Source organism: Schistosoma mansoni, chromosome 4 (assembly GCF_000237925.1).
Source record: "Schistosoma mansoni strain Puerto Rico chromosome 4, complete genome".
Taxonomy (NCBI): domain Eukaryota; kingdom Metazoa; phylum Platyhelminthes; class Trematoda; order Strigeidida; family Schistosomatidae; genus Schistosoma; species Schistosoma mansoni.
Window position 1 is genome coordinate 24,362,616 of NC_031498.1, and position 26,365 is coordinate 24,388,980.

Below are 26,365 nucleotides of genomic sequence, written 5' to 3' on the forward strand. Positions count from 1 at the left end.
TTGAAAGAATTTTCGATGAATTTCTTAAGCTTCAAATGGATGAAATCATAGTAGTACAGAATGGTTTTCATATGTTCTGTGAAAATGACGGTATAATAGAGCTATGAATCACTACGTATTGAGAAAGTAATGAGCAAATGTCAAAAAAGTCTAACTGAAGTTAAAACTATACCTACTGTTTTAATGTTATTGTTAGACTTAAGATATGAATTTTATCGACCAAGACATTCAAAAGTTACAGAAATCATACAGTATATTCGTAAAATATGAAAATAATACGTCGAATACATCATTCTCATGTGTTCCTTCAGTTATCTTTTACATACTTCATCATTCTTTCGATCGTATCATTATTTCGATTTCTCCTCATTTTCCCTGTTCTTTTCTTTGTTTCGCTCTTCTGATGTCAACTATTCTACTTCAAATTCCTGCTACATATTACTTCTATCTGTCCGCATAATTAGCGCACATCGCAGTAGGAGTAATAGGAATGGTGGTAGTATTAATATTTGATACAAATCATTTATTCAGAACACCTATGAATAATTGTTAATTTTACAAATTATTTGAACTTAATGATTAAGCAAAAATGGGCTACAGAAAGATGATATGCTTGCTAAATAACACTACTATCTAGAACAGAACATATAACGTCATAATAAAAGTACCTGATAGACGTCTCATTAGGTTCAATACTAAAAACACTTTACTATTTAACGTTATATAGTTGAAATTATGAGTCAATTGAAGCTAGAACACCATGGAAAACCTGCAAGCACTGGACGGCCGTTTCGTCGTAGTATGGGGCCCCTCAGCAGTGCGCATCCACGATCCCACCTCGTGAGATTCGAACCTAGGACCTACCAGTCTCGCGCGCGAGCGCTTAACCACTAGACTACTGAGCTGGACGGCATCTAACAGTGTTGATGTCTAACTTCAACCAATCCACGAAGTTGAACAATCATTAACATTAAAATTCGAACTCGTTAATTTGAAACACTGTTGTTAAGCATAATAATAAATAAAACTGAGTAATAAATTATTATCCAATAGACCTATATATAAATTTATTCAGCGAAAGGTTTCATCAATGAAAACTTCACAAATCAATAGGTAGAAGATAGTAACCAAACAGTTCTATTCATTATGGTACTTTGTCTGAATAAATATTATAACTTTTACGTCAATAGGTAATCATAATAACTTCATTGAATAAAATACCTCAATAAAATAATACAGTAAATACAACAAATGTCATAACACTAGTTTATGAAGTTGTACATTTCAACAAGATTCAAATCAAGTTCTTTGTTGTACATCTAGAAATATGTATAAATGACACTTTATAGAATGAATGTATTCCATTTATAGTAACAATGAAAATTCTTTCAAAGGTTTTCATATACTTGTTAATATATCATTAGATAAATAACATAAAATGATTGATTAACACATACAGATCCATATATATATTAGTTATCTCTTAAAAGGATGATTGATAAAGATGCTCTTTTACTAAAAAAAAAGATAGATAATTGCTTTTCATTCATATTATGTTTAGTTTGGAACTTCATAGTAAGAGAACGTCCATCATTTAATTACTGTTGAGTATTTCGTTGTTTAAGCGATCTACTAGAAGTCAACAGAGTATAAGAAGGTTTATGTAATTTTAATTCTTAAGCATGATGAAACATTAGATGTGTAGTGGTCTATATTCGATATTATCCTTAAACTCCGTATATTGTTCGTCCTGATAACCGCTACTCGATAACGCCCCAACGGTGTATAAATCAGAAGGCGAATACGAAGGGTTGATTGTGTTTATTATTAGACCACACACAGATATCCAAAATTACAGGCACGTTAAGCAAGGATGAAAGAGTAGTGTCGTTAAGCAGGCGAGTGAGAGAAAGATCAATTGATCGAGTCAGTGATTAAGCGAGTACAGAACAGTGAACATATATGTACATATACGTACAAATGTATCATCGAATAAATTAAGCGATTAATCGTAAGGCTAGCAGAATGAATACATGCGTTGGCAGTAAGCAATGCTCAAGCGTACATATAAAGGGTACAATAGTATAGATAGGTCGTGTGGTTGGTGTGGATCGTGTGACGTGTGTAGGGAATGACTGTCCGTAAAATAAGTAACGAAAAGGGCTCAGACAAATTAGATGTAACCAAACTCAATTTTATGTGAGCTTCTATATATATGCACCAATGTCAAGCATTCACGTTGATCCATTACTCCTCGTTTTCAAAGTACTATTTCATACAATCGAAAGTTTGAAAATGCTATTCGTAATATCATTTAACTAAGATATTTCTGATATTATTACGTTGAAGATGAATCTCTTTATAAAATTACATCAGTTGAGAAACAAATGAAAATAATGAAACACAGAATTATGGTTTCCCTCTGATACGTGACTCTTCAGTATTGTGCTACATTGAAGTTGGAGATTTGAAACAAGTTATTGATCAAAAAGTTGCACGCTCATTTCTAGTAAGATAGTTGGCACAAATTATTAAATTGTTCCATATATTGATAAATCACCTATTTAAGCCATCCTAATTTCAAATGGGTTCCATACCGCATATTAATTAAGATTAAATTTAAAATAGCAATACAATCATCTTTATAGTTTCTAGCCTTTCAGCTAATTTCTGTGCCAAAATATTTTATATATTTTTTTAAGCAAAAGTATGAACATATTAAGATGATAACGACAGTCAATTCATTTCGAAAAGATATCGACCGAATCACAAATATCTTGATGCATAAAAATTGCATTTTTTTTGACAGACAATACGTACTGAATCTATAAATTAAAACAAAAGAATCCATTAATGGAAGTAGAAATTCTTATCTACAACTTGAACAATTCAGATTTATAACTTGTAAGGGAGTAATGAATTAAAATTCTGATTTTTAGGCTTTTAAATCTTCAAAACATGTAGTGCCGTGCTTCGTTAATCGTTCACCTTGGTAACCGTTATAATATCAATCTTAACGGTGCATAAAATCAGAAGGCAAAGAGAAGCGGCAACTACAGTTTATTGTCAAATGACGCAGACCAGAAAGTTATAAGCACATGAGCGAATATCAGCAAGCAAGCAAAAATGACATGCATCGCAGATGACGGATAAGCCAACTCGCTTTAACCAAGCGTTATTCAATATCTATAGTCAGATAAGAATAAGTTACAGACATGTGATGAATAAGATAAAAAGTGTACACACAAATACGGTCATATAAAAATAGTCAGGGTCAATAAGTGAATAATTAACAAGGTCAAAACATAACTCAAGATGGATAGGTAAATTGGCTTGTCCAGAAGCTAGTAGTATAAGGGTAAATGGGCTTGACATATCAACTGATACTACAAATAAAATCCCTTCATCCAGAAAGGTAGTCACATAAGTATCAAGAACCCTAGTAAACCAGAGGTTTATCTTAGTCAATCATCAATAACTAAAATAATTCAGCGATGATATTTTTGATTGTGACACTGAGTGAAGTAAGTTTAAATCCCGTTCAAAGTTTTGGTTATTTGTATTTAGTGGATATACTCTTCTGATAAGTGTCTAACCGGTACGAAATTCAGATTCGTAGATTTCTGATGACTACTTCAATTAATCCAACAATTACAACAAATAAATGCAATCAATTTATTGTATATTTCGACTAAGTGCTGTAAAAGTTTACAGAAAAGTCACTGAAATGATAAAACAAAATGATTTATATGTCCTTTATAAATTCTTGGAATATATAAATATTGAATGAAATAAACCAGTTTCTATATTATTATGCCTCATATTTCCTAAATTTAAATTTAATTCTTAATATTCTGTAAAATGTAATGTCGTATTGTAGTGAACAAGAACACGAGTGAGGACAATCGAATATTTATGACGAAAATTACAAACTATCTCACTAAAATCTGACAACCATACAATAAACAGTTAATTTGCAAACTATTAATCAATTGTCTGAATCTTCACCATTCCCTCTTCAACTATCAGTCCATTTTCTCCGATTATTAATGTTCGTGCATTTTCATATCAATTGCGTTTCGTTACCTTACTCTCCTTATCGATCTTCTACTGAAATACATTCAATGCCCGACCATCGTAATATACTACTTGTGTGTATATAACTAGCTCACACCAAAGTAGGATTAAAAGAAGTAACATGCATTTTATGATTTTTCTAAAGAAAAAAGTACATTAGCAACCTTTCATTTGAAGCCTTCCTAAGTAAAACTATGTAAATTAAAGTTCATTTTAACAAAATGATCAATCTCTAGATCTTCTTAGGGGTCATCGGCCTCGTGACTTCCGAAGGAACTCGGCTTTCATCATGAGACTTCATAATTCATCCTTCAACTCCCAGGGCAGAGTTTAAATAGTTTGAATTATTTTTTCTGGTTAGCGTTTTTTAGCGAGTTAGTTTTTTACGGGATGAGATCGCTGATCCCATGCCCAACCCTCCTCCTTTACCCGGGCTTGAGAACGGCAGTAACTCTAGAAGAGCTACAAGCGGAGTTAGAGCTTCACAGGTTTCAATATATAATTTCTATCATGCAGTATCATTTAAAAATTAAGCTGTAAACTAAGAAACTACTATCTACTAGAATATTGATAATGTCTACTGTGATGTTAGAAATTTATCATACTATAGAATAGTGTATTGTGTTCTGTAAAATGTCAATTCACTTACCATATACATATTCTTCATTATGAAAAGAAGAAGAATTTCAATCAACAAACTTACAAAAAGATCATTACTTTTTGTCAATACAGTACAAGATTCTTCATAGATTTAAACAACTGACATCTTTGAAATAAAACCGACAGAATATCATTCATAATTAAGTCTAATTAAAGATAGAAACACGTTTTTTTTATCATAAAATGTCATTTATATAACTTGAAAGGTATTCATTCTTAAAATAAATCTAAATAAATTTGAAGGTTCTAAATTTAAAGGATGAAACAACCGTCCAGTGCCTCCAGGTTTTCCATGATGTTCTAGCTCCAATTAACCCATGATTTCAATTTATATTTCAAATTATATAAAACGATTTGAAGATTTTAAAATGTCTACCTGAATTACTTTCGAGAGATTCAATAGTATACATAAGTAAATCTTTGCTCCAAGAAGAAGTTTCTGATGATAATGAGATATTTTTCTCAATTCAATAAAGTTTAACGTTAACACACAGTGAAGCAACTCACATCTGAGATTGATTTAAGATATAGTTTAGCGTCATTCAATGTATACTTAAGTTCTTTGTGGTAGAATGACGATAAAAGTTTATACGAGGTAGTAAGGCAGTTGCCGTTAGATATAAGTTGTGTGATGGTCAAGTTGTTCATTGAAGACTTTGAAAATGTTTGTGTCCTGTGGATTATAGAACGCAGCTTGAAATCGCTCAAGCTATAAGACTCAAATTTTAGTTTTTCTGAACGTTTAAGATGAACCCTTTGATTAAGTTGTACATACTGTATAGAAGTATGTCTTACACTTAAAATATGCATTACTCATTCACAGATCTATTTTATTCCCTTTAAAAATTGGTTTAATAATTCAATAAGACGATCTCAGATTGTGGCTTCATTCAAAAGGTAAATACTTTGACGAGATAAATAGTTCTATTAACGAAAGATATCATGCCGATTAGAGCTGACAAGGTAAGTAGGCTAACCGCCAATCCAATATGTTTGCTTGTGCATAAAACTCCTGCAAATTGTATCCATAGTAATTTAAGGTTCTTTTGAAATCTAGTATGAAAATACATTTTTAAATGTTGAATTTGTGAGCTTTATTACCTGTATTATTGGACCATTAGCCTATTCAGTAAAATAATCTGTTGAAATTGATTCTCCTATTTAATAAGTTTGAAATTCCGCTAGTTAGATCAAGTAATTGATCACTGAGTACTAACCAATACCGTATTTGTCTAGTCCTTTGATACGGATGAATGTTATCAATCAAGTTGGCATGCAGTCACTAGTCTAAGTAACTTGACATCATGTCCCCCACTTTGAGATATATGATGGTCGAAGTTAGTTTACAGGAATCCTTGGACCTATGTTTCCTGCTATTTTACACTTGCCAGTAAAAACATCTGTAATCTTATGGTAACTAGTGGATTAAATCTGCGTCATTAAATAGCTCAATGGAAAAGTTTTATAGTGTGTAGCTAGGTGGTGTGGTTTCAAATACCAAATGAAACATAATTCCCTTCAGGATTGCAAGTACACCTCACTTACAAATACCAAATACTATGAAACCTTGGCTAAATGTTTCCTGTAGGCTGTTTCTAACCAATTGACATACCATTTAAGCCAATAGCTTAATGTTAAAGCAACAGGTTTTATTGCAAAATCGAGTTTTACCGAATCACATTTGCTCACGTGCATAATATGGTCACCCATCACACACCTCAAATCTAATTACATGAAAGTTTATTTCACTAGTTATTTGGAAAAAACCCTATTTTCATAAATCTCATGTAGTCAGCTTTGGGTCATACATTTTGTACAGCTACGCAAACGATAACAGGTAGAGTAGGGTATATAAAGATTACTACGCAGCATAGGGAACGATATCACCAGTGTGAACAACTAAGTACATTTAAGTACAAAATTACAGAATATATTAGTAAAATCTGAAAACCATACAGTAAATACTTCATTTTTTAAAAAATTCATCAGTTGTCTCAGACTTTGTTGTTCCTTCATTTCTTTATCAATAACTCTCTATACTCCTTCTTTTCGCTTCAATTTTCTAAGCCTTCTGCCTCCAGGCACTTTACTTTCGATTGGTAATACATACTACTTTTATCTGTCGTTATCAGTAGACCTCACCACACCAGTAATTGAAGCAATCGAGTAATAATAGTTTCTATTGTTATGTTAACAATCTACTATATCATAGCTCAGTATTTTCTCTCAACTCAATATACATTATGTATATCAATTCGCTATATAAAATACCTACCCAAAAAATGTACTTTTTTATTACTATCATATTTTACGTTATGGAACTTATAAAATTTCAATGAACTAATTAAAAGGACACCGCTTTCCTTTTGCATATGTGTATGTATGTGTGTGTGTGTGTTTAATTTCGTTTTAATATGAAGAAAAATATGAAATTTCAAGTCTAATTAAAATCCACAAGTAATGATTGAAATCAGGTAAAGACATGTATAATATAGAATAAGAGTATTAGTGTTTAGTATTAGTCGTAGTAACAATAGTGACGATAGAAATAATGGCAGTAATCAGGTAGACTTCAGTGAATATTATGAACAGTTAACGCCCTTATTATAAACGATAAGGTGAATATAGAAATTTTCAATTAATATCTCATAATCATGTGATTTGTTTACATGTGTTCAACCTGTGAATGAGAGTGTGTGTGTGTGTGAGTGTGTACGTATGTACTATTACACTCGTTCAGGAATTCATGTGTGCTTATTATTGAATCCGTGTAAAATTCAATATGTATATGTGTGCTGACACATAATTCCATAAAATGGTATCAATAGAAGCACTAATAGTGTAACCAAAAAGTTGAAATGAGAAAAATCTTCTAATCTGGATCATGTGATGTTATACCAATTAAAGAGTATATGAAAGAAACTAATTGGTTCAGTATTATTGTTCGATATACATATACATACAGACATACATGTACTTACAAAAACAAATAGACTCATTCATACATGAGTACAAGATTGGAACTTACTGAGAAGTACTTCAGTTTACAAATTTACTTTTGTTTACTAACGTCAACTTATATTTTTTTCTTCTTCTTCATAAATTAACGTTTTCTTCACTATTTTTATTCAAATAAATAATCTTTTTTTTTTGGAAAAAAAGAAGAAACTTTGGTGAGGAGATAGTTTCAAATTTGACGCCATTTAATTATTGACTTCATTTAAACAAATTAATTTGCCTATTTACTTTTGAAGTTACTGATTTTTCAAAAAAAAAGAAAGTTTAATGTTTTGTTTAAATATGAAGAATTTCACTTTGAACATTCAATCTATATTGCCGGAAATTGATTAATTATTAATAATTTGGTGAATTATCATCTTCAAAGTGAGAAGAGAATTTTTTTTTTAATAAACACATTAAACTCAAGGTCAAATTTCAATTTTTAAATAATAAAACAAAATCATTTAAAATGTCATTGAATAAATCAAATAAATCAGCTTGTATACCAGCGAATAGTAAGTTACAATTTTATATATTACTTATATTAATAAATATTTAAGAGAATATGGATAGAATTTATCATATACTTGTTCTCATGATAATTTTTTTCTGGTTAGCGTTTTTTTAGGGAGTTGGTTTTCTACGAGATGGTGTTGCTAACCCCATGACCAACCCTCCTCCTTTACCCAGGCTTGGGTCCGGCAGTAGCCCTCGGAGGAGATACAGGCGGAGTTTTAATATATTGTATAGTCTTATATAGTTGAAACCATTAGTCGATTGAAACTAGACCACCATGGAGGACCTGGAAGCACTGGACGGCCGTTTCGTCCTACCGTTAGACTTATCAGCAGTGCGCATTCACGATCCCGCCTCGCGACATTCGAACCCAGGGTATATCATTCTCGCGCGCGAGCGCTTATCCTCTGGACCACTGAGCTGGTGATGATTAAATAATAAACATAGATATGATTGCATATAGTGGTGAACAAATTAGTTCTTTTTCTTTTTAATATTTACTTAAACTTCGGTTTGATCTCTGTTTCCCCCCCTCCCCCCGCAGTGTATGATATTTGCTTAAAGGATAATCAAAATATTTTTACCAAAAAAAAGTATTATTAAGACTAATAGATTGAAGGGGTTCAAACAGAGCCTTTTTAAATTATTAAATTGATTAGTATCACTGTAATGTAATAAGTTTGCAGATATCATATAGAACATTTAAATATGTTAATTTGTGATGTCGGTTACTGATATCCACATAAGTAGTATATGGTGGGGTCGGGCATTGATTGCATTTCAATAGAAGATCGTAAGGAGAGACCAGGACCGGCACACATCTGTACGAAATACATAAACAATTATAATTCGGAGACTATGGATGGATATTTGCAGAAGAAACAGTCAAATTGAGACAAGAGATTGTCATTTTGCAAATTAACTGTTCATTATATGGTTCTCAAATTTTAGTGAGATATTCTGTAATGTTGAGCTAGAATACATCCGACTGTCCCCACTCGTGTTCTCATTCACTACAAATTGACACACATAGAAATAAGTTTCAACAAATTTTGATATATTCAACAGTGAATAAAATGAATTAGGGTTCAAGATTCAATAAGTGTTATGTAATACTTTTTTCTTTAATCTGTAATATTCATACTAAGTTTTAGATGACATCGATCAATAAGACATTGTTCAGTTGTTGATGAAAATGTTTTAATTCCACTCATTTCACTTTATTGTTTTGATTAGTTAAGTTTCTATTTTATGAATGAAGATTTGATGTGTTAAGAAGGTGAACATTTACATGTTTATTAACATAATAATAAACAGCATTATAAGCAAAGATGGACAATGGCTAGCAGTGGAATCCACTGAATAAACAGCTTTACTGAAAAGATTTTATGAAGATTGGTTCAATCTGTAGTGTGCGTTCATCATATGGATTTAATGCCTGATTGAGTATTGTATGTTCACTGTTAAATGATCTTATACTAGGACAAAGTGATTGTTTAATGCTTCCTAGTACACCAAGGGAATTATTTTGCAAATGATTAGTATCATTAAAAGCCTGAATATCGTAGAATATATTTATCGTTACATCACTGAATAAACTTAAATTTAGGATACAAATAGATCTCAGTCAAAGTTCACTTCCATTTTGATATGAAGAAAGATTAAATCATTACAATCTGTCATTCATTCAATTACTCAGAACTTAAAACTACATTGGAAAAGAATAATAGGTTGTTAAACTATCAGATTGGATTATATTTAGTCTAAGAAATGTGTTATTTATCTCTAATTTGTGTATTCTCATTTATTGCCACGAACTTGTCAGCTAAATAAAGTCTTTAGGGTGACTTTGTCAGTTTATATTGAAAGCCTTTGAATATCACAATGTATATCAAAGTGTCGTTAGAAAAGAAGAGCGAAATTTTCCTCGTGTCAAATTATACTAAATTTACATCAAGAAATGTTATTAAATTGTCACTAGACAACCGAAATCAAATTATACTATACATTAATAAAGTTCAATCCTTGTTAGATAACAGTCCTATTTACCAAATAGGTTAATGTCATAATAGGATTATGGAGATCGTAGTAATTTTATTGGTTTAATTCATGAGTCGATCTAAGCTAGACCGCCATTGGGAATTTGGAATCAATGGACGGCCATTTCACTTTAGTATCGGACTCTTCAACAAGGTGCACCCACGATCCTATATGCAAAACTCGAAACCAGGGCCTTCGATCTCGAGCGCAAAAGTGTAAACTCTAGACCATTGGCTCGGTGTCCAACGGCGTTGATGTCCAACTTCGGTCGATTCATGATATTGCGCAACGCTTTATTTACTGCCTGAGGGGAATAACCATCTCACACCCGATACGTATTGGATCCCAAAAATCTCCACAAATCCCCATTCTGATAACAATCATGCGCTTACTGGGGACTAGCTTCGAGGGGTAATTTTCTGATTGACTCATGGTCTACGAAACACGTAAAAAGCTGTTTTGAATATGAGGAATAAAAATCGTTATCAATAACTCCCTAGTATTTAAACAACTTGTTTTCCTATTCAATACTTTATTTAAAAACAATTTCATTTATTGATTCGTAATTGAATATAATACTAAATTAGGAAGGTCAAAAAACAATATGTATTCTAGTGTTCAATAGTTAGTTCAATTAAACTTCGATTAATGGAACAGTATTGTTTTATTTTTGGTTACTATGTCCGTGATCTTTTAATACTACTCCATTGGTTACAAAAAAAATGAAACTCTATGCTTCAATTTAGATGCTTTGAAAATCTAAAAAGAAGTATAATTATAAAATAATTCATCAGATGATTTAAGAAATGGAGAGAGAAAGTTTATTACATAATAAATCATGAATTGAACACGCTTTTAGTTTTTTTGTGTGAATGTTTTCTTTGGAAGGATACGTTTTGTTGCTAATTCTGAACGATTATGATCTAAAATAAACAAGATGTTACTAGGCTGTATACTAACTAAAACATGTGGTTGATATTCATAATCTTAGAGCGAACAAGGTGATAAGGTATCTAAGGATCATATCTAACAACCTTCATGAATTGGTAATCAATCTTCTTCGACTGTGTAAATAGTGGAATACATGTTTTTTTATGATGAATCAACATTTTAAAAAATTAATTTTATCTAGTAATCATATTATTCACATACTTACGCCTGTCTCCCCTCATGGAGGAGCATAGGCCGCTAACCAGCATTCTCCATACAAATCTGTCCTGGACAATCCTTTCCAGTTCTTTCCAGTTGCTATTCATTCTTTTCATGTCTGCTTCCAATTCTCGATTCAGTGTGTTCTTTGGTCTTCCCTTTTTTCTTTCCCCTTCAGGATTCCAAGTGAACGCTTGCTTTGTAATGCAATTTGGTGATTTTCGCAATGTATGTTCTTTTCACTTCCATCGTTTTTTTCTAATTTCCTCTTCATCTGGAAACTGTTTTGCTTTCTCCCACAGTAGTCTGTTGCTGATGGTATCCAGACAACGGACATTGAGCGGATATTCATTATCTTACGTAGACAATTGTTAACTTTATATTTAGTTGCCTGAAAAAGATACATACTGTATATCTCAAGTCTGTGCATCATACTGTGTGATTTTTTTTCATCCCATCTATTATTCTTCTTCAGAGTGCGATGTAAACATGGGTTGTGGTTCAACTATGTAGTTGTTATCGTCATTTTATGACAAGAACAGAATTCATTTTTAAAAAAGTCATGGTTTTAAGGTAATGGAAAAGATTTTATTGTTCAAGAGAATGTTTTTGAGCTGTATAGTTTAAATCTAAAGCTTTCAAAATAGTTGGATGCAATTAAAAAAGAAGAATGTATTCATAAAATCTCAGTGAATGAATTTGAAGTTAATTCAACGTTTCGCTTGGCAATCTGGTTCAAGCGTTTTCAAAGAATTATAATCAAACATCAAAACTATCGAATATAAATAAGTACATAGTTCTGTGGTTAATTATATACTAAATAGGTCATCCAATCACCGTTAACAATGTTTAGAGTAGGTATTTACTTTAGTTTGTAAGAGATATGTGGTGTGAAACTGAAAATGTGTTAAGGTAGCAGATTGTATGTATTCGTAAGTGGTGTAAAAAGAAATTTCACTTACTGTATATTGCCTCTGGTTGATGAATCTTTAAACGAACGTACAATTTTTATGTAATATGAGTTGAATATGTCACAGCATGCATAAAATGAAGATAAATAAACAAAATAAAACTGAGGGAATGAACTGGATTTCACTACTAGCCACTATCCATTTCTGCTTAGAATGCTTGTGAATTAAGACAATATCGAGGCAATACACACAGTATGCATATATACCAATAAGAGACTGAACGATTTCAATCCTAAACATTAATTTTGTGTTTAAATACATTCGATTGTCCCCACTTGTGTTCTCATTCACTACAGTCGAACAAACTAAAACACATGGATGTTATATAAACTTAATCAAGCCTCCTGAACAAGTATTCGTTCATATTACATCATTACTTTCATATCATAATCAATGTATAGTGATACTTTTTTCCCATGATCAACACTTAAGATGCAGATTAGGTTGAAACTATTTTCATTTGTCTAAATATGACAAGTGGATGTAGTATTCGATATAAAATAACAGTATTCTATTTTAGTTACTTTAAGGAAATCCCACTTTGTAGCAATAATTTTCTGCCAAAACATTTAGAATATATATTTGACAAATAAGTCATTATAAAGAATAACAAGGATTTTTAACAAATTAAGAAATCAGATCACCGATAACCTATTCATTTTGACATTTAGAGTTTATTTTAGCAGTAGAATAATAGTAAACAAAAAGAGCCTTAAATTCACTCGGTATTGTTTACTTGAATCTTCCCATTAATGTTTAGGATTGCAATTAATCAGTCTCTTATTGGCATATATGAATACTGTGTGTACTGCCTTGATATTGCCTTAATTCACAAGCGTTCTAAGCAGAAATGGATAGTTTCTAGCAGTAGAACCCATGAAGCACGTTTTGTCCTATTTGGGACTCGTCAGACGGATGTACCTGCATCTCAGAGTTGATGTTCACTCTGAGACTCGAACCCAGTACCGTTCACTTCAAACGCCATCGTGACATTCACTTAGCTTCTGAGTCCTGATAGCCACTTGCCTGTACTGACGAGTCCCAAATAGGATGAAACGTGCGTCCTGGATTCCACTGCTAGCCACTATACATCTTTGCTTAAAAAGAACCCTAGTTATATTATTATATTTACATTTTCTATAAGTCAGTGTCTCAAAAGATATGGTCATGTATTTGACAATTACTTTTAGAGCTTATACACTTAATGAAAAAATTGAAAGTAAATTTACTTTCTGCAAATATTGCTTAGTTGAAATCCTTCTATAAAAGTTCATGATCACGTTCACCTTTTTAAACTTCAATTTGAATGTGATTTACTAGTAATTAGTAGTACAAAAAATTTTTAATTTTCTGTGCAATGAGTATTTAACTCTAACATTGATGATATTTTTGTTATATTCCGATGAGAATAATGAACGGTAACTGTTGAAATCTATTCCTGGACTAGTACTATACATATATTCTTATTGTTTATTTGTTAACTAACTAAACTATTCATATTCGTATTTCTCTTATTATAAGCTTTGTTTTGATCTATGAACTATTATTATACCATTTACCATTCTTGAGTTATCCCTAGTCCATTAATTACTATTCCCCGTATTCACAGCCACATTTGTTTAAATCTTGTACAAATATTATTTTCTATTTTATGGTAAAATGTAGTCTGTCTGGTTGGTAAATAAACCCAGTATGTTTGAGAATAATGATTCATATTGAAGAGGCTGTTATTGGTGTTCTGGACTTATCTGGCTAGGCTAGGCAGGAAGCAGGACTGATAAGTACTCAAGACTGCTCATACGGCTTTTGTGTATCATTGCTCTGATCGATAATTCAGTGCTCTCTGATTGGCGGTCTTATCACTCATATATATTAACAGGGCACGCACTATCTCAATATAACAATTTTAAAGACGTTGCATCATAAGGTAGTATTATTTGAGAAATCAGCGAAAATCAGAAGACCTTATTGTTTAAAACTAAGGGGATAGAGTCATATGATTTAAATGACCAACTTTAATCGAGATAAACACAATCGAAATCGATTGTCAATAGTTCTGAGAGTTTTTTCTCTGATATTAGTTAACTTTATCTGTCGTGAATTCTGTTTAGAACTTAGAAAATCATTTCTGATATTTGTCAACAGTTATCAAACGATCAATTTGTGAGGAAAAAATTCTTGTCAGCTTGATCAAGTCAACACAAATCTCTCAATTTTATATAACACATGTATATGAACTGTACATTCAGCAATCTCCACAACTCCATCATGCTAATAACAACTATCTACTCATTAGTGATTAAACTAGAGAGGTAGTTCTGAATGTTCTAGCGAGAAACTATGATCACGTGAGTTCATCCAAATGAAGCGTATGGAAAATATCAATAGTCTTAATAAATGCTGGTCACACAATACCAGGAATTGAAAGACTCAGCTGTCTGTCCATCACAAAGCCTGAGGGTCCCATGTCTGAATGGCGTTGTGAATGCGTATCGCTGAAGCAAGGGACAATAATTTAACGTGAATTGTTTACCACACATAGACTTGTGTACCCAAATATGAACCGTAGTATTTGCCTAAGAATTGATCACACTAAGTAGATAAACTACAGTTCAAAACTGGAGGTCCCATTAATAAAAAAACACACTGATTCTAGGTTTAAATAAATAACTAATACTTAGAATTAAATTAAAATGTCATATTACAATTTTTTTATTTTAATCAGTACATACCTCTTATTTCAATGTTACACATCTACATTTTTTCCCTTTTTTATTCCTCAGTTTACTGTGAGTATACTCATGATCGATATCAAGATGAAGGACTTCGTCTACTAGAAAAATATTTACCATATTTAAATCCAGAAACTGGCTTAAGAAATCGAAGTTAGTCATTTGTTTAATAAATATTACCCATATTTAAATTCACTTAGTAATGTTTGTTTGAATCTTCACATTGATGTTTAGGATTGAAATCGGTCAGTCAGTCTCTCATTGGCATATGTGCATACTGTGTGAATTGCCTCAATACAGCCTAAATTCACAAACATTGTAAGCAAAGATGGATGGTTACTGGCAGTGTAATCCAGTTTGACGCGCGTTTCGTCCTATTTGGGACTCATCAACTGGATTTACCCGCATCTCACAGTTGATGTTCACTTTGGGAATCGAACCCGGTACCTTTCGCTTCAAACGCCATCGCGTTAACCACTCAGCAACTGAGTCCTGATAGCCACTTGCTTGTGTAATGGGGTGAAGTTTAAATTCACTTAGTATTGTTTGTTTGAATTTTCCCATTGATATTTAGAACTGTAACTGGTCAGTCTCTAATTGGAATATTTGCACACTATGCGTATTGCGAAAGGTATCGGGTTCGAGTCCCAGAGTGAATATCAACTGTGAGATGCAGGTACATCCAGTTGACGAGTCCCAAATAGGAAGAAACGCGCGTCAAACTGGATTACACTGCTAGCCACTATCCATCTTTGCTTACAATTACCTATATATTTATTGATGAAAATATAAATCCATTTTTAAATTCATTTTCTTGATAACTTTTTCACATGATATATAACATCAGTGATGTATATAAAACTACTCAATTATTTCAGTCACATTTATCCTGTCACTTTTTTTGACATGTTCAACTATACTACTATCTATAGTTACTTAGTCATGTACATTATATTTCCAAATATTTGTATAACACTTTCTTCGAACTTTAATGGAATCATCAAATGAGTTGTTTGTTTGTTTGTTTGTTTTTACACAAATTAGATAAGATGTTTAAATTACTGAGCATAGATATTTGTTGCTATGTGTATAAACAAACATACATCAATATATATACGGTCACGTGTATACAAATATATACATTCATAAGAAAGAAACTTTCTTCAGTTTATTAGACAGTTAAGTGTATTTTAGGGATTTATTATTGGAGTAAACGATTTAGTTACATGTGACATACAAGTGTGGGTTTATGCATAGGTAAGTAATTTTGTTTATTATATTGATTGTGTTCTTTAAACACTGCTTATCGACCAATTTAATATCTAAAAAAAAATTTACTTCCATTAACGGTTACATAAAAATTACTCAAGTCAGCTGAAATATAAACCTTTCGGATATTAGTGAAGGTAATGGAATTTATTAGTTCCTAAGCATTTGGGTAATATTTCAAATTATAAAAATTTTTTGTGTTAATGTAAATGCATTTTTATAATCTATTGCTTTGAGGAATGAATTTTCTTTTTTTCTGTGAGAGTAAATGAAATACCGTATGAAATGAATTCAAAAGTGTTGTTAATTATATCACATTTAAGCAATGATGAAATCATTTCTTTAAAATAACATACGATTTAGTCGTCAGTCAGTCACTCAGCTACAACGTAGGACCAGGCACATTTATGCATCGGTTCAAGTTGCTATACCTCGTTAGCACAACAAGATGAACACCGGATTCATAGAAGTAGTTAATTTAGTGATGGTAATATATAAAAGAAAAGTTGTATATAAGGATATAGTACATTAAGAAAGACAGATATGAAGCAATTTTAATCTCAAGGTTTAAGGAAAGATAAAGAGTGTATACACCTACACCATTGTGATCGATTCTCAGCCATGTCACACAGAGTCTCCAACCATTGGTTATGATAGTCACGCGGACCCCAACCAGGTAGTCTGCATCTACCAACATGGCTCAGACTAGAAGTTAGTGACTTCAAGCACTGATGCCACGTTTTGGTTTAGCCGCCCCTAACTTTCTTCCAACCATCCCCAATACTAGTCAGCATAGCGCGTCGTGATAATTGGTGTTCAGGCATACGTAACACGTGGCCCAACCATCTCAGTCGATGAAGATTCATGACGTCATCAACTGATTTACCATCATTCTCTAATACCCTGTGTCTAACCTCACTATTACTTACCCAGCAGATGCGAGCAATATTTCTAAGGCATCTGTGGTCAAATACTAGTAACTTACGAGTATCTTCTACTCTTAATGGCCACGTTTCTCAGCCGTAAAGTAGAACAGAGCGAACTGCCGCGCAGGTGTTTGTTTAAAAAACAGATTGTTCAATCAACGTTTATTCGTAATACTGTTCTGTTTTACTCTACTTAGCAGTTATTTGATCTCATTAAATTGTAGATAAGAACTGTAACAAAAAAGAAGTGTAGTTGTGCTACATTTCAAGTTGATTTTTGATGGAGGGGTTTCAAGTGAACGCCGGAAATTATCACTTATCAATATGTAAGATAGGTTCAGTATATCTTGATAAGTGTCTGAAATGTGTAACCTTGAGACAAGTTAACATGATACAAAACCATTCAGATTTGTAAGACTATTACATTACAATATAAATATATGATGTTCAGAAATATAATTTAAAGCTCAAAGACCAAAGTATTCAGCTCAGAGAACAAAGCTCTTTCCCATCATCTCAGATTTACTACAACCATAAAAATGTTCTAAGTAAAATTACACTTATTGATCTAAATATTAATTTATGGATACACTTTAAATGATGGTAACGAAACGCAAACAAATTCTCTTGATTTCGTTTCAAACAGCAACCCTTAATAAAATATGTATTCTACCATAAAGAAATGTTTTTGATGGAGTTTTGTTCTCTGAGCTGGATGGTTTGGTCGTGGAGCTTTCACAGTCCTTCTGAACAACATCATCAGCACAAAATTTGGGTAGAGAACAAAACTCCATCAAAATCATCCACCTGAGCTACAAATCTTCTCCACCATCTTAAAGAAATGTTCATGTATTTTTTGGAGGACCGAACTGATGAGATAAAACTATGCAATCTAATGTTACCTTTCTCACTGTATCTCAACGAAACAATAATTGATTTTCAAAGTAACTCTGTTCAGTTGATACGCTGACTGAGCTATCTCACATAACTAAATAAATGACTAATCATAATACATAGAAATGTCGATCTTCTTGATTTAGTTTTATCTTAGTGATTAGCCTTTATCCAACTATTGGTTAGCGAAGTTCATAATTTCCTTAATTCTTTCAGTGAAGACAATAAATTAGCCCAAAAACAAATTTTTGTTTCCCAAAAATGAGAGTAAATAACGAAAAAGCTATATGACTCACCTAACCACGTGACTTGACATCTTGCGATTTCGTTTACTTACTTCCTTACGCTTGTCACCCCTCGTGGAGGAGCATAAACCGCCCATCAGCATTCTCTATCGAACTCTGTCCTGGGCAATCCTCTCCACCTGTAATTCTTCTAGGGCTATTGCCGGCCCCAAGGAGGAGAGTCAAGCGTGAGATCAAAATCCCCATCCTGTAGAAAACAACCTTGGTAAAAAAAAACGCGATTTCGTTTAGTGTTTGCATAATGGAGGAGAAACAAAAATGAGATATTTTGGAGACGATACAACATAAAGTGATAACGTAGCTTAATAAAAGTACAATTTCAAAGAATCATATCTTTTGTGCCAAATATACTTTTGTGAGGAATTAAAGGCTTGCAAGTCAATCTGATATATATGAGTCTAATAATGCAAGTCGTTTCAATCACAAAGAGACTGAAGTGGAAAAAATACAAATTTTAAGCGTTATGGCTCTTCGAGAACAAGAAATTCTAAAAGAAACAAACAACTAAATTGTAAGCAAAGATGGATAGTGGCTAGCAGTGGAATCCAGAAAGTGCGTTTCGTCCTATTTGGGACTCGTCAGCTGGATGTAACTGCATCTAAGAGTTGATGTTCACTCTGGGACTCGAACTCAGTACCTTTCGCTTCAAACGCCAGGTACACCCAGCTGACGAGTCCCAAATAGAACGAAACGCACGTCCTCAATTCCTCTGCTAGCCACTACCCATCTTTGCTTATGATGCTTGTGAATTTAGGCTATATCGAGGCAATACCCACAGTATGCACATATACCAATAAGAGACTGATCAGTTGCAGTCCTAAGCATCAATGGGAAGATTCAAACAAACAATACTAAGTGAATTTAAACAACTTAATTGATTTTCATGATACTACAGGGGATCTATTTAGGAAAATTATTCAACTTTTCTGAACTTTTCAAGTTAAGCAAACACAATTCATTTTGGTTAATTGTTATTAACTTAAGGCAATTATGACTGCTGAATACAACTGATTTCACATACTTCTGCTAGATGAATCTGTAAATTCAACAGAATAGTTTTATCAATAACTGCCTATAATGCTTCCAGATACCAGTAAACTTCTTCATAAGTAGATTAGTTATATAAATCGGTCATTACATATTCTGATGTTCAACACTAAAATAAACTCATCAATTTGTTAGAACATTTCATTTATCTAAAGAAACCCTAATGCATTATACTTAATGATGAAACGTTGAAGGCTTCTAAAACTATACTTCCTGAGAGGCTATCGACTAAAGAAATGTATTCAGGAATATAACGGAACACGCACTTTACTACAGATTGTAAATGCAGCAGTTATTCGTAAACGATAATCTACCCTGTTACTTTGATTTTTAGCTGTTCTAGTTTAGTAGTAATTACTCCAGAATAATTTGCACTACGACGATATTTTTGAACTAGAAGTAAATGATGCTGTTCATTGGATTCTCTGGTTATAATATCAGCCTTTAACTTAATGTCCTAAATCTAAATTATGTTTCCATTATTTGTTTTTGACCTTCAAGTGATTACTCGTGATCCCGTAACTGGCTTAGGTGATCTAGAAGCTGAATGGAATCCTCTTAACGGATGTCATTTACGTAGAAGACGTAAGTTTGGATTTTTTTTCTTACAGATATCCATATCACCTTGAATTCTTGAAATTTCTCTATATCTTTTGTTGATGATTCATATAAAATTTAGAAAGACACTCGATTCATTCGATTCAAGTGTACCTTTTACCGATCTAATAATTTAAAATAGCTACTTCATTATTTAATGATTCTCATTGAATTTGTAAATACCTAACTGTACAAAACACAACATTGGTTGTAGAATCTGTTGGAAGTCAAGAAGTACCAGTCATCAGTATTTATATTCACCAAACATGACTCAATAACTTTGTATACTTCTGATTTCAATTTGACTTCAAAACGTTGAAAGTAATTCTTCAAAATGAATATTTGTCAGTTGTTTTATAGCCTGTAGCTTTTTTTCCATCTATCCTTTTTGATGCAACAAACTTATGCTGGACATAAAATAAGTCTTTTACAAATAGTCCTAGATTTTTCGCGCGAAAACATTCCCTCCCTTATCAAGTCGTTTCAAGATTATATCATTGTTTTCACTCGGACGTTCAAGGATATTTAATAAGAAAACTTACTTACTTACGCTTGTTACTCCCAATGGACCATAGGCCCCCGACCAGCATTCTCCAACCCACTCTGTCCTGGGTCTTCTTTTCTAGTTCTATCCAGTTTTTGTTCATTCTTCACATGTCTGTCTCTATTTCTCGGCGTAATGTGTTCTTTGGTCTTCCTCTTCTTCTCCTTTGACCTCCAGGATTCCATGTGAGTGCTTGTCTTGTGACGCAGTCAGGTGATTTCCTCAAAGTGTGTCCTATCCACTTCCAGCGCTTCTTCCTCACTTCTTCTTCCTCTGGAATCTGGTTTGTTCTCTCCCACAGTAGCTTGTTGCTGATAGTGTGTGGCCAACGGATACAAAGTATTTTGCGTAGACAACTGTTAATAAACACCTGTATCTTCTGGATAATGGTTTTCGTAGTTCTCCACGTCTCCGCCCCATACAGTAGAACTGTCTAGACATTTGTATTGAAAATTCTGATCTTGGCGTTGGTTGACAATTGTTTCGAGTTCCAGATGCTCCTCAGTTGTAAATACGCTGCTCTTGCTTTGCCGATCCTCGCCCTCACATCTGCATCTGATCCACCGTGCTCATGCCCAATAAGAAAACTATCTAAAATATTGTTATGACATAGTTGTTTCGATAACGGAAATAGATGACAAAATAGCTTTGAAGAAACTGCAACAAGGTTATGAGTTAGACTAACTAAATTTTCAACTTGTAATTAAATGTGCAGTTCCTGGAGTTTAGAAACGCTACAAAAAAACTTTTAACAAATGATTAAGCCGGAATTCGAAATAAAGAAAATGTGATTAAAGAATAATTTAATATATACCTTTCGATGAGTATTATATGACTACCTGCTTTCAAGAAGTAAACGTAACACTACATATTGAGTAACAGCTCAAAAATTGGATAGAACTAGAAAGGAAGGCCCAGGACGGAGTGGGTTGAAGAATGCTGGTCGGGGGCCTATGCTCTATTGGGAGTAACAGGCGTAAGTAAGTAAGTAACAGCTCATATATTTTGCTAAAAGAGATGAAGGATAGTGTACTGATAATCTTTGAACTGTAGAACAATTTATATGTTTGCCTTAATTCATAAATATGCTTTTATCAAAGACGAAATACATAATTGCCCACTTATATTAAACTATAGGAAACCATTAACTGCTATTAAATGTGAATGAAAGACTTATTATATCACTAAATATAAATGACTGTGATCGATATGATGATCATGCAGTGTTTTTCGACATTATTTTGAACTTCATCTTTAGCCCTTCTATGTAAGTAAATCATTTACTTTATTCTACAGAATTCTGAGTCCACTTTTTAAAATAAGATTAATTCATTTCATCAGGAAGACTAAATTTAACGCAACATTTAAACTAAGAAGAGACAACTGTTTTACACAGATGAAACCATAACTTTTGAATACAAAAGGGTTAGTTCTTTAATAAATTGGAAGGTTAGTTTAAAAAACGAACCAATCACCTTGTGCCTATACCCTTCTGTAACATCATCTCAATGTAAGAAGACAGAAATATGATGTTATATCTGATTGACAGTTCAGAAGCCGAACGAAATTCAAACATAAATATCATCAAAACATAAATACTTAGGACCAGACTTCATGTCAGGTACACAAGTTAGCAACTATTTGAATTTAGTAGCCTAGTGGATAATATGCAAGTGCTAGATACTGTTTTTGTGTGCTGGTATAAACATTATTAATGCCATTAATAATAATTAATAGTAACGAACACTGGGGCGCAAGTACATCCAACTGACCGTCCCGAAATAAAGGAACACGAGCGGCTAGGACTGCACCGCTATCCGCGGATTATAAGTAAAATGAGACTAGTAACTATAGACTATAATAAGGAATTCTCCCAGGATACATTTAGGCTATTAAAGGCCTATCACATACTATTCCCGAAACTAAACAAGGGTGGATAACAAACAACAATAATTCTACAAATATTGGTCTTACTGCTTTCATCAAATAAACCACTTGAAATAAATTGCACAAAATAACTTAATAACTATTGCCCTTAGGTATATTTTTGTGGTTCACACATAAAGCAAACCGTTAGTATGATTTAAGTGTTCTGTCTCCGTCTTACATGAATATAATTTACGGGGTATTGATTTACATCGAATTAAAATGTGACAATTCGGCTTAAACACGAATAGCTTTACAATAAGAGGAAGAACAGGTTAAAATATTTTAATATTGACCATTTCTAACTATATGACATGGCTACCATCATATTACCAGAGTATTTATGTCCTGGCAGATATAACGAAAAAATTAGAACAATTTGGATGCACGGACTGAAAACTGTAGTTACGTTTATATCACTCTGTAGTTAAAAATACTTTTCAATGAGCTATTTATCCCAGAGTGAACATCAACTCTCAGATGCAGGTACATCCGTCTGACGAGTCCCAAATAGGATGAAACGCACGTCCTGGATTTCACTGCTAGCCACTATCCATCTTTGCTTATGATGCTTGTGAATTAAGGCAATATCGAGGCAATACCCACAGTATGCACATAAGCCAATAAGAGACTGATCAGTTGCAGTCCTAAGCATCAATGGGAAGATTCAAACAAACAATACTGAGTGAATTAAAACATTACAGATAGTTTCAAATTAATAGAACTATGGGGATTACGAAGAGATTCACATATTACAGTAAGTGAAGTTGATGATAAACTCAACTAAAAACCATATCCGAACAAAGTGATTTAGTACCAACCGTTTCATTAGATCATAATATTTTGAACCAAGAAATTCAACTTCACTCCAATATCACTTTAGTTGTTCAGTCGGCGACCCACTCTTATGTGAGTACAAAACCGATAAATACTCGCTTTTAGAGACTACACTGCATATGACTAAATGACAGAACTCATATTGGCCTAGCTCAACTCATTCTGTTTTATTACTAAATAACATTTGTCCACACACACCTAAATTACTAATCCATAATACATTGGAAAGTAAGTGAAGTTAACATTTATAATTAATTAATCACTGAGTAGTGATCAATATCATAGTTGCCTATTCCTTTAGTGCTGATAGAAATCTGTCGATCAAGTTGCAACTTGGCTACTAATATAAGTAACTCAATATTATGTGCAACTTCTTTCAAAACATACTGTACCTCTAATCATATATTAAGTCAATATTGAATACTCCTAAATAAAGTTATCAATATCTGATACTGATGACATAAGAAAGGCTTCAAAAATAATCCTATTCAAATGACAAACTGTATTAGTGCTAACATGTTTATAACAGGGTTCTTATTTGGCAGTTCTTTCCACTGAAACTTACGAAAAACACATTTAAAGTGATTTATTGAAACATCTACTTTAGATTTGAAAGAAACTTCTTTGAAAAGTCATTGGAAATTATGAGAATCGAAAAATTTTTTTTAATTCTCTCCTAATACTTAACTCCAGGATTCAAATGATTGACCTGTAACGCATATTTTCTGATAACAAAGTTGGTTTCTAAATGATGAAACTCATTTTAGTAACCAATCTAATTACTGATGATGGTGGAACTCTTACACTCATAAAAGTTCGGAAAAGACCAATTAGTTAGGAATCTCGATTTGAAAATTCATGTCTCGAGAAAAGATTTAAAAGACATAACAAAGATATTAAACCTCTAATACTTTTATTTGTAATCTCAATTCATTCATTAGTCAGTTACCATATCTATTCACACAAAGGGGTTTCTGTGAAGATGATAGTAATCTAATAGTTGAATTCATGAGTCGACTAAAGCTAGACCACCATGGAAAACCTGGAAAGTTTTCCATTCACGTTTCCTGTTCTTAATAATAATTTGTCAGAAAAATACCTTAGTGTAATATATAACTGATAAGTGATGATCTAAAAGTAATGAGTACAAAAATAATACAATAATTTATAACAATTCTATCATTGAATACCATAAAAATTTACATTATAAGCAAAGACGGATAGTGGCTAGCAGTGGAATCCAACACGCGCGTTTCGTCCTATTTGGGACTCGTCAGCTGGATGTACCTGCATCTCACAGTTGATTTCCACTCTGGGACTCGAACCCAGTACCTTTCGCTTCAAACATCATCGCCTTATCCACTCAGCTACTGAGTCCTGATAGCCACTTGCTTGTGCAATAGGGTGAAGTTTGAATTCACTTAGTATTGTTTGTTTGAATCTTCCCATTGTTTTTTAATACTTATACTATCTACATATCTTTCAAACATTAATACAGACTTTCCTCATCGTGATCCAATTAGAATGGAAGGTGATATGGGTACTGAATACAATTGTTTGTATACTACTAAAGAACTTACATGTAAAGATCGTGTTAGTGAGTTCAAACAAGTATTCTATTGTTTATTTTCATATACATATAAAGTAATATCTATCTAATATAACTTTTGATTAATATTTTGATGTTTAACTGTATTGTCCCACTTAATTACTTCAATTAATTCTTCGTGAATCTGTAACCAATAAAATAGTACAAATGATTGTCATCAATAATGTATACCCTGTAATTAGGTAATGATAATAATAGTAATAAAATAACTAATTCGCTTATAAATTTTATTTTTAGATATCAAGGTAGAATTTTCAACAAATACCACTGTTTATATAGTTGAATTCATGAGTTAATTGATTCTAGACCTCTATGGAAAACCTGGGAGCATTGGAGACAATGGTGGACGGTGGCTCAGTTTCGTGGATTGCTTGAAGTTAGACATTAACACCAATGAATCTCAACTCAGTGGTCTAGAGGTTAAGCGCTCGCGCGCGAGAGTGATATGTCTTGGGTTCGAATTTCGTGAGGCGGGATCGTGGATGCACACTGTTGAGGAGTCCCATACTAGGGAGAAATGGCCGTTCAATACTTCCAGATTTTCCATGGTGGTCTAGCTTTAATTGACTCATGATTTCAACTACATAAAATTACTAAAATCTCTACAAAACCCCTTCTGACAATTGATTTTCTATAATTTTATCAAAAATAATAAACCATTTAATCAAAATTACAGCTTGATCGACGAAATTCAATCAGATATTGATTACTGATTCTTGAACAATTAGTCCAAAACATTTCAATGCTCAGAAAAAAATCAATCATAGCTTGAATAACTCAATTGTAACAATCGATAAATTGATTTCAAACAGCATGAGTAATATCAATTTACTAATAATTATAGATACAACGCAATAATGATCTCTTCTTTTTGACTACCATCAATCATCTAATACTCAAATCTTTAAGTTATTAGATGTAATTAGTTCTTGTATTTAACTCTTGTTATCTATTACACATACAAAATGTTCTCTTAGTTATGAATAAGTATGAGAAGAAATCCGAGAAATAAAAGAACAGACGATGAAACTTTATGAATAGTGATAATAAGAACAACCAACAAAAAAGTCTTAACAAGTCTTAACGCACTGCTGAGAAGTTCCACAATAGAACGAAACGATCATCCAATGCTTCCAGGTTTTCCATGGTGGTCTAGCTTTCATTGACTTATGATGTCAACTCTTGAAATAATTTTCTTCTTTAAAATATTGATCATAAAATGTTAAAACCCTCTTTCAAAACAAGATATTATAGTTAATATTGAAA

At 32.6% G+C, this 26,365-nt stretch overlaps 1 protein-coding gene and 2 non-coding genes across 3 annotated transcripts in view; 1 reads left to right on the forward strand and 2 right to left on the reverse strand.

The window, feature by feature from the left end:
• Positions 1 to 5,679: 5,679 nt before the first annotated feature.
• The window catches only part of Smp_055220.2 (putative surface protein PspC), a gene marked incomplete at both ends in the record, with an annotated part of 44,955 nt that continues 24,269 nt past the window's right edge, over positions 5,680 to 26,365 (forward strand). Inside the window, 5 exons of the mRNA XM_018797272.1 lie at positions 5,680 to 5,700; positions 8,165 to 8,252; positions 15,197 to 15,298; positions 20,088 to 20,171; positions 24,989 to 25,087. Coding sequence (XP_018652330.1) covers positions 5,680 to 5,700; positions 8,165 to 8,252; positions 15,197 to 15,298; positions 20,088 to 20,171; positions 24,989 to 25,087 — 394 coding nt within the window. The remainder of the gene's footprint in view (positions 5,701 to 8,164; positions 8,253 to 15,196; positions 15,299 to 20,087; positions 20,172 to 24,988; positions 25,088 to 26,365) is intronic.
• Positions 15,567 to 15,633, reverse strand: Smp_tRNA_01639_Pseudo_TTG.1.1. Its single transcript has one exon. It is a non-coding gene (tRNA).
• Positions 24,799 to 24,865, reverse strand: Smp_tRNA_01372_Gln_TTG.1.1. The gene has a single exon. It is a non-coding gene (tRNA).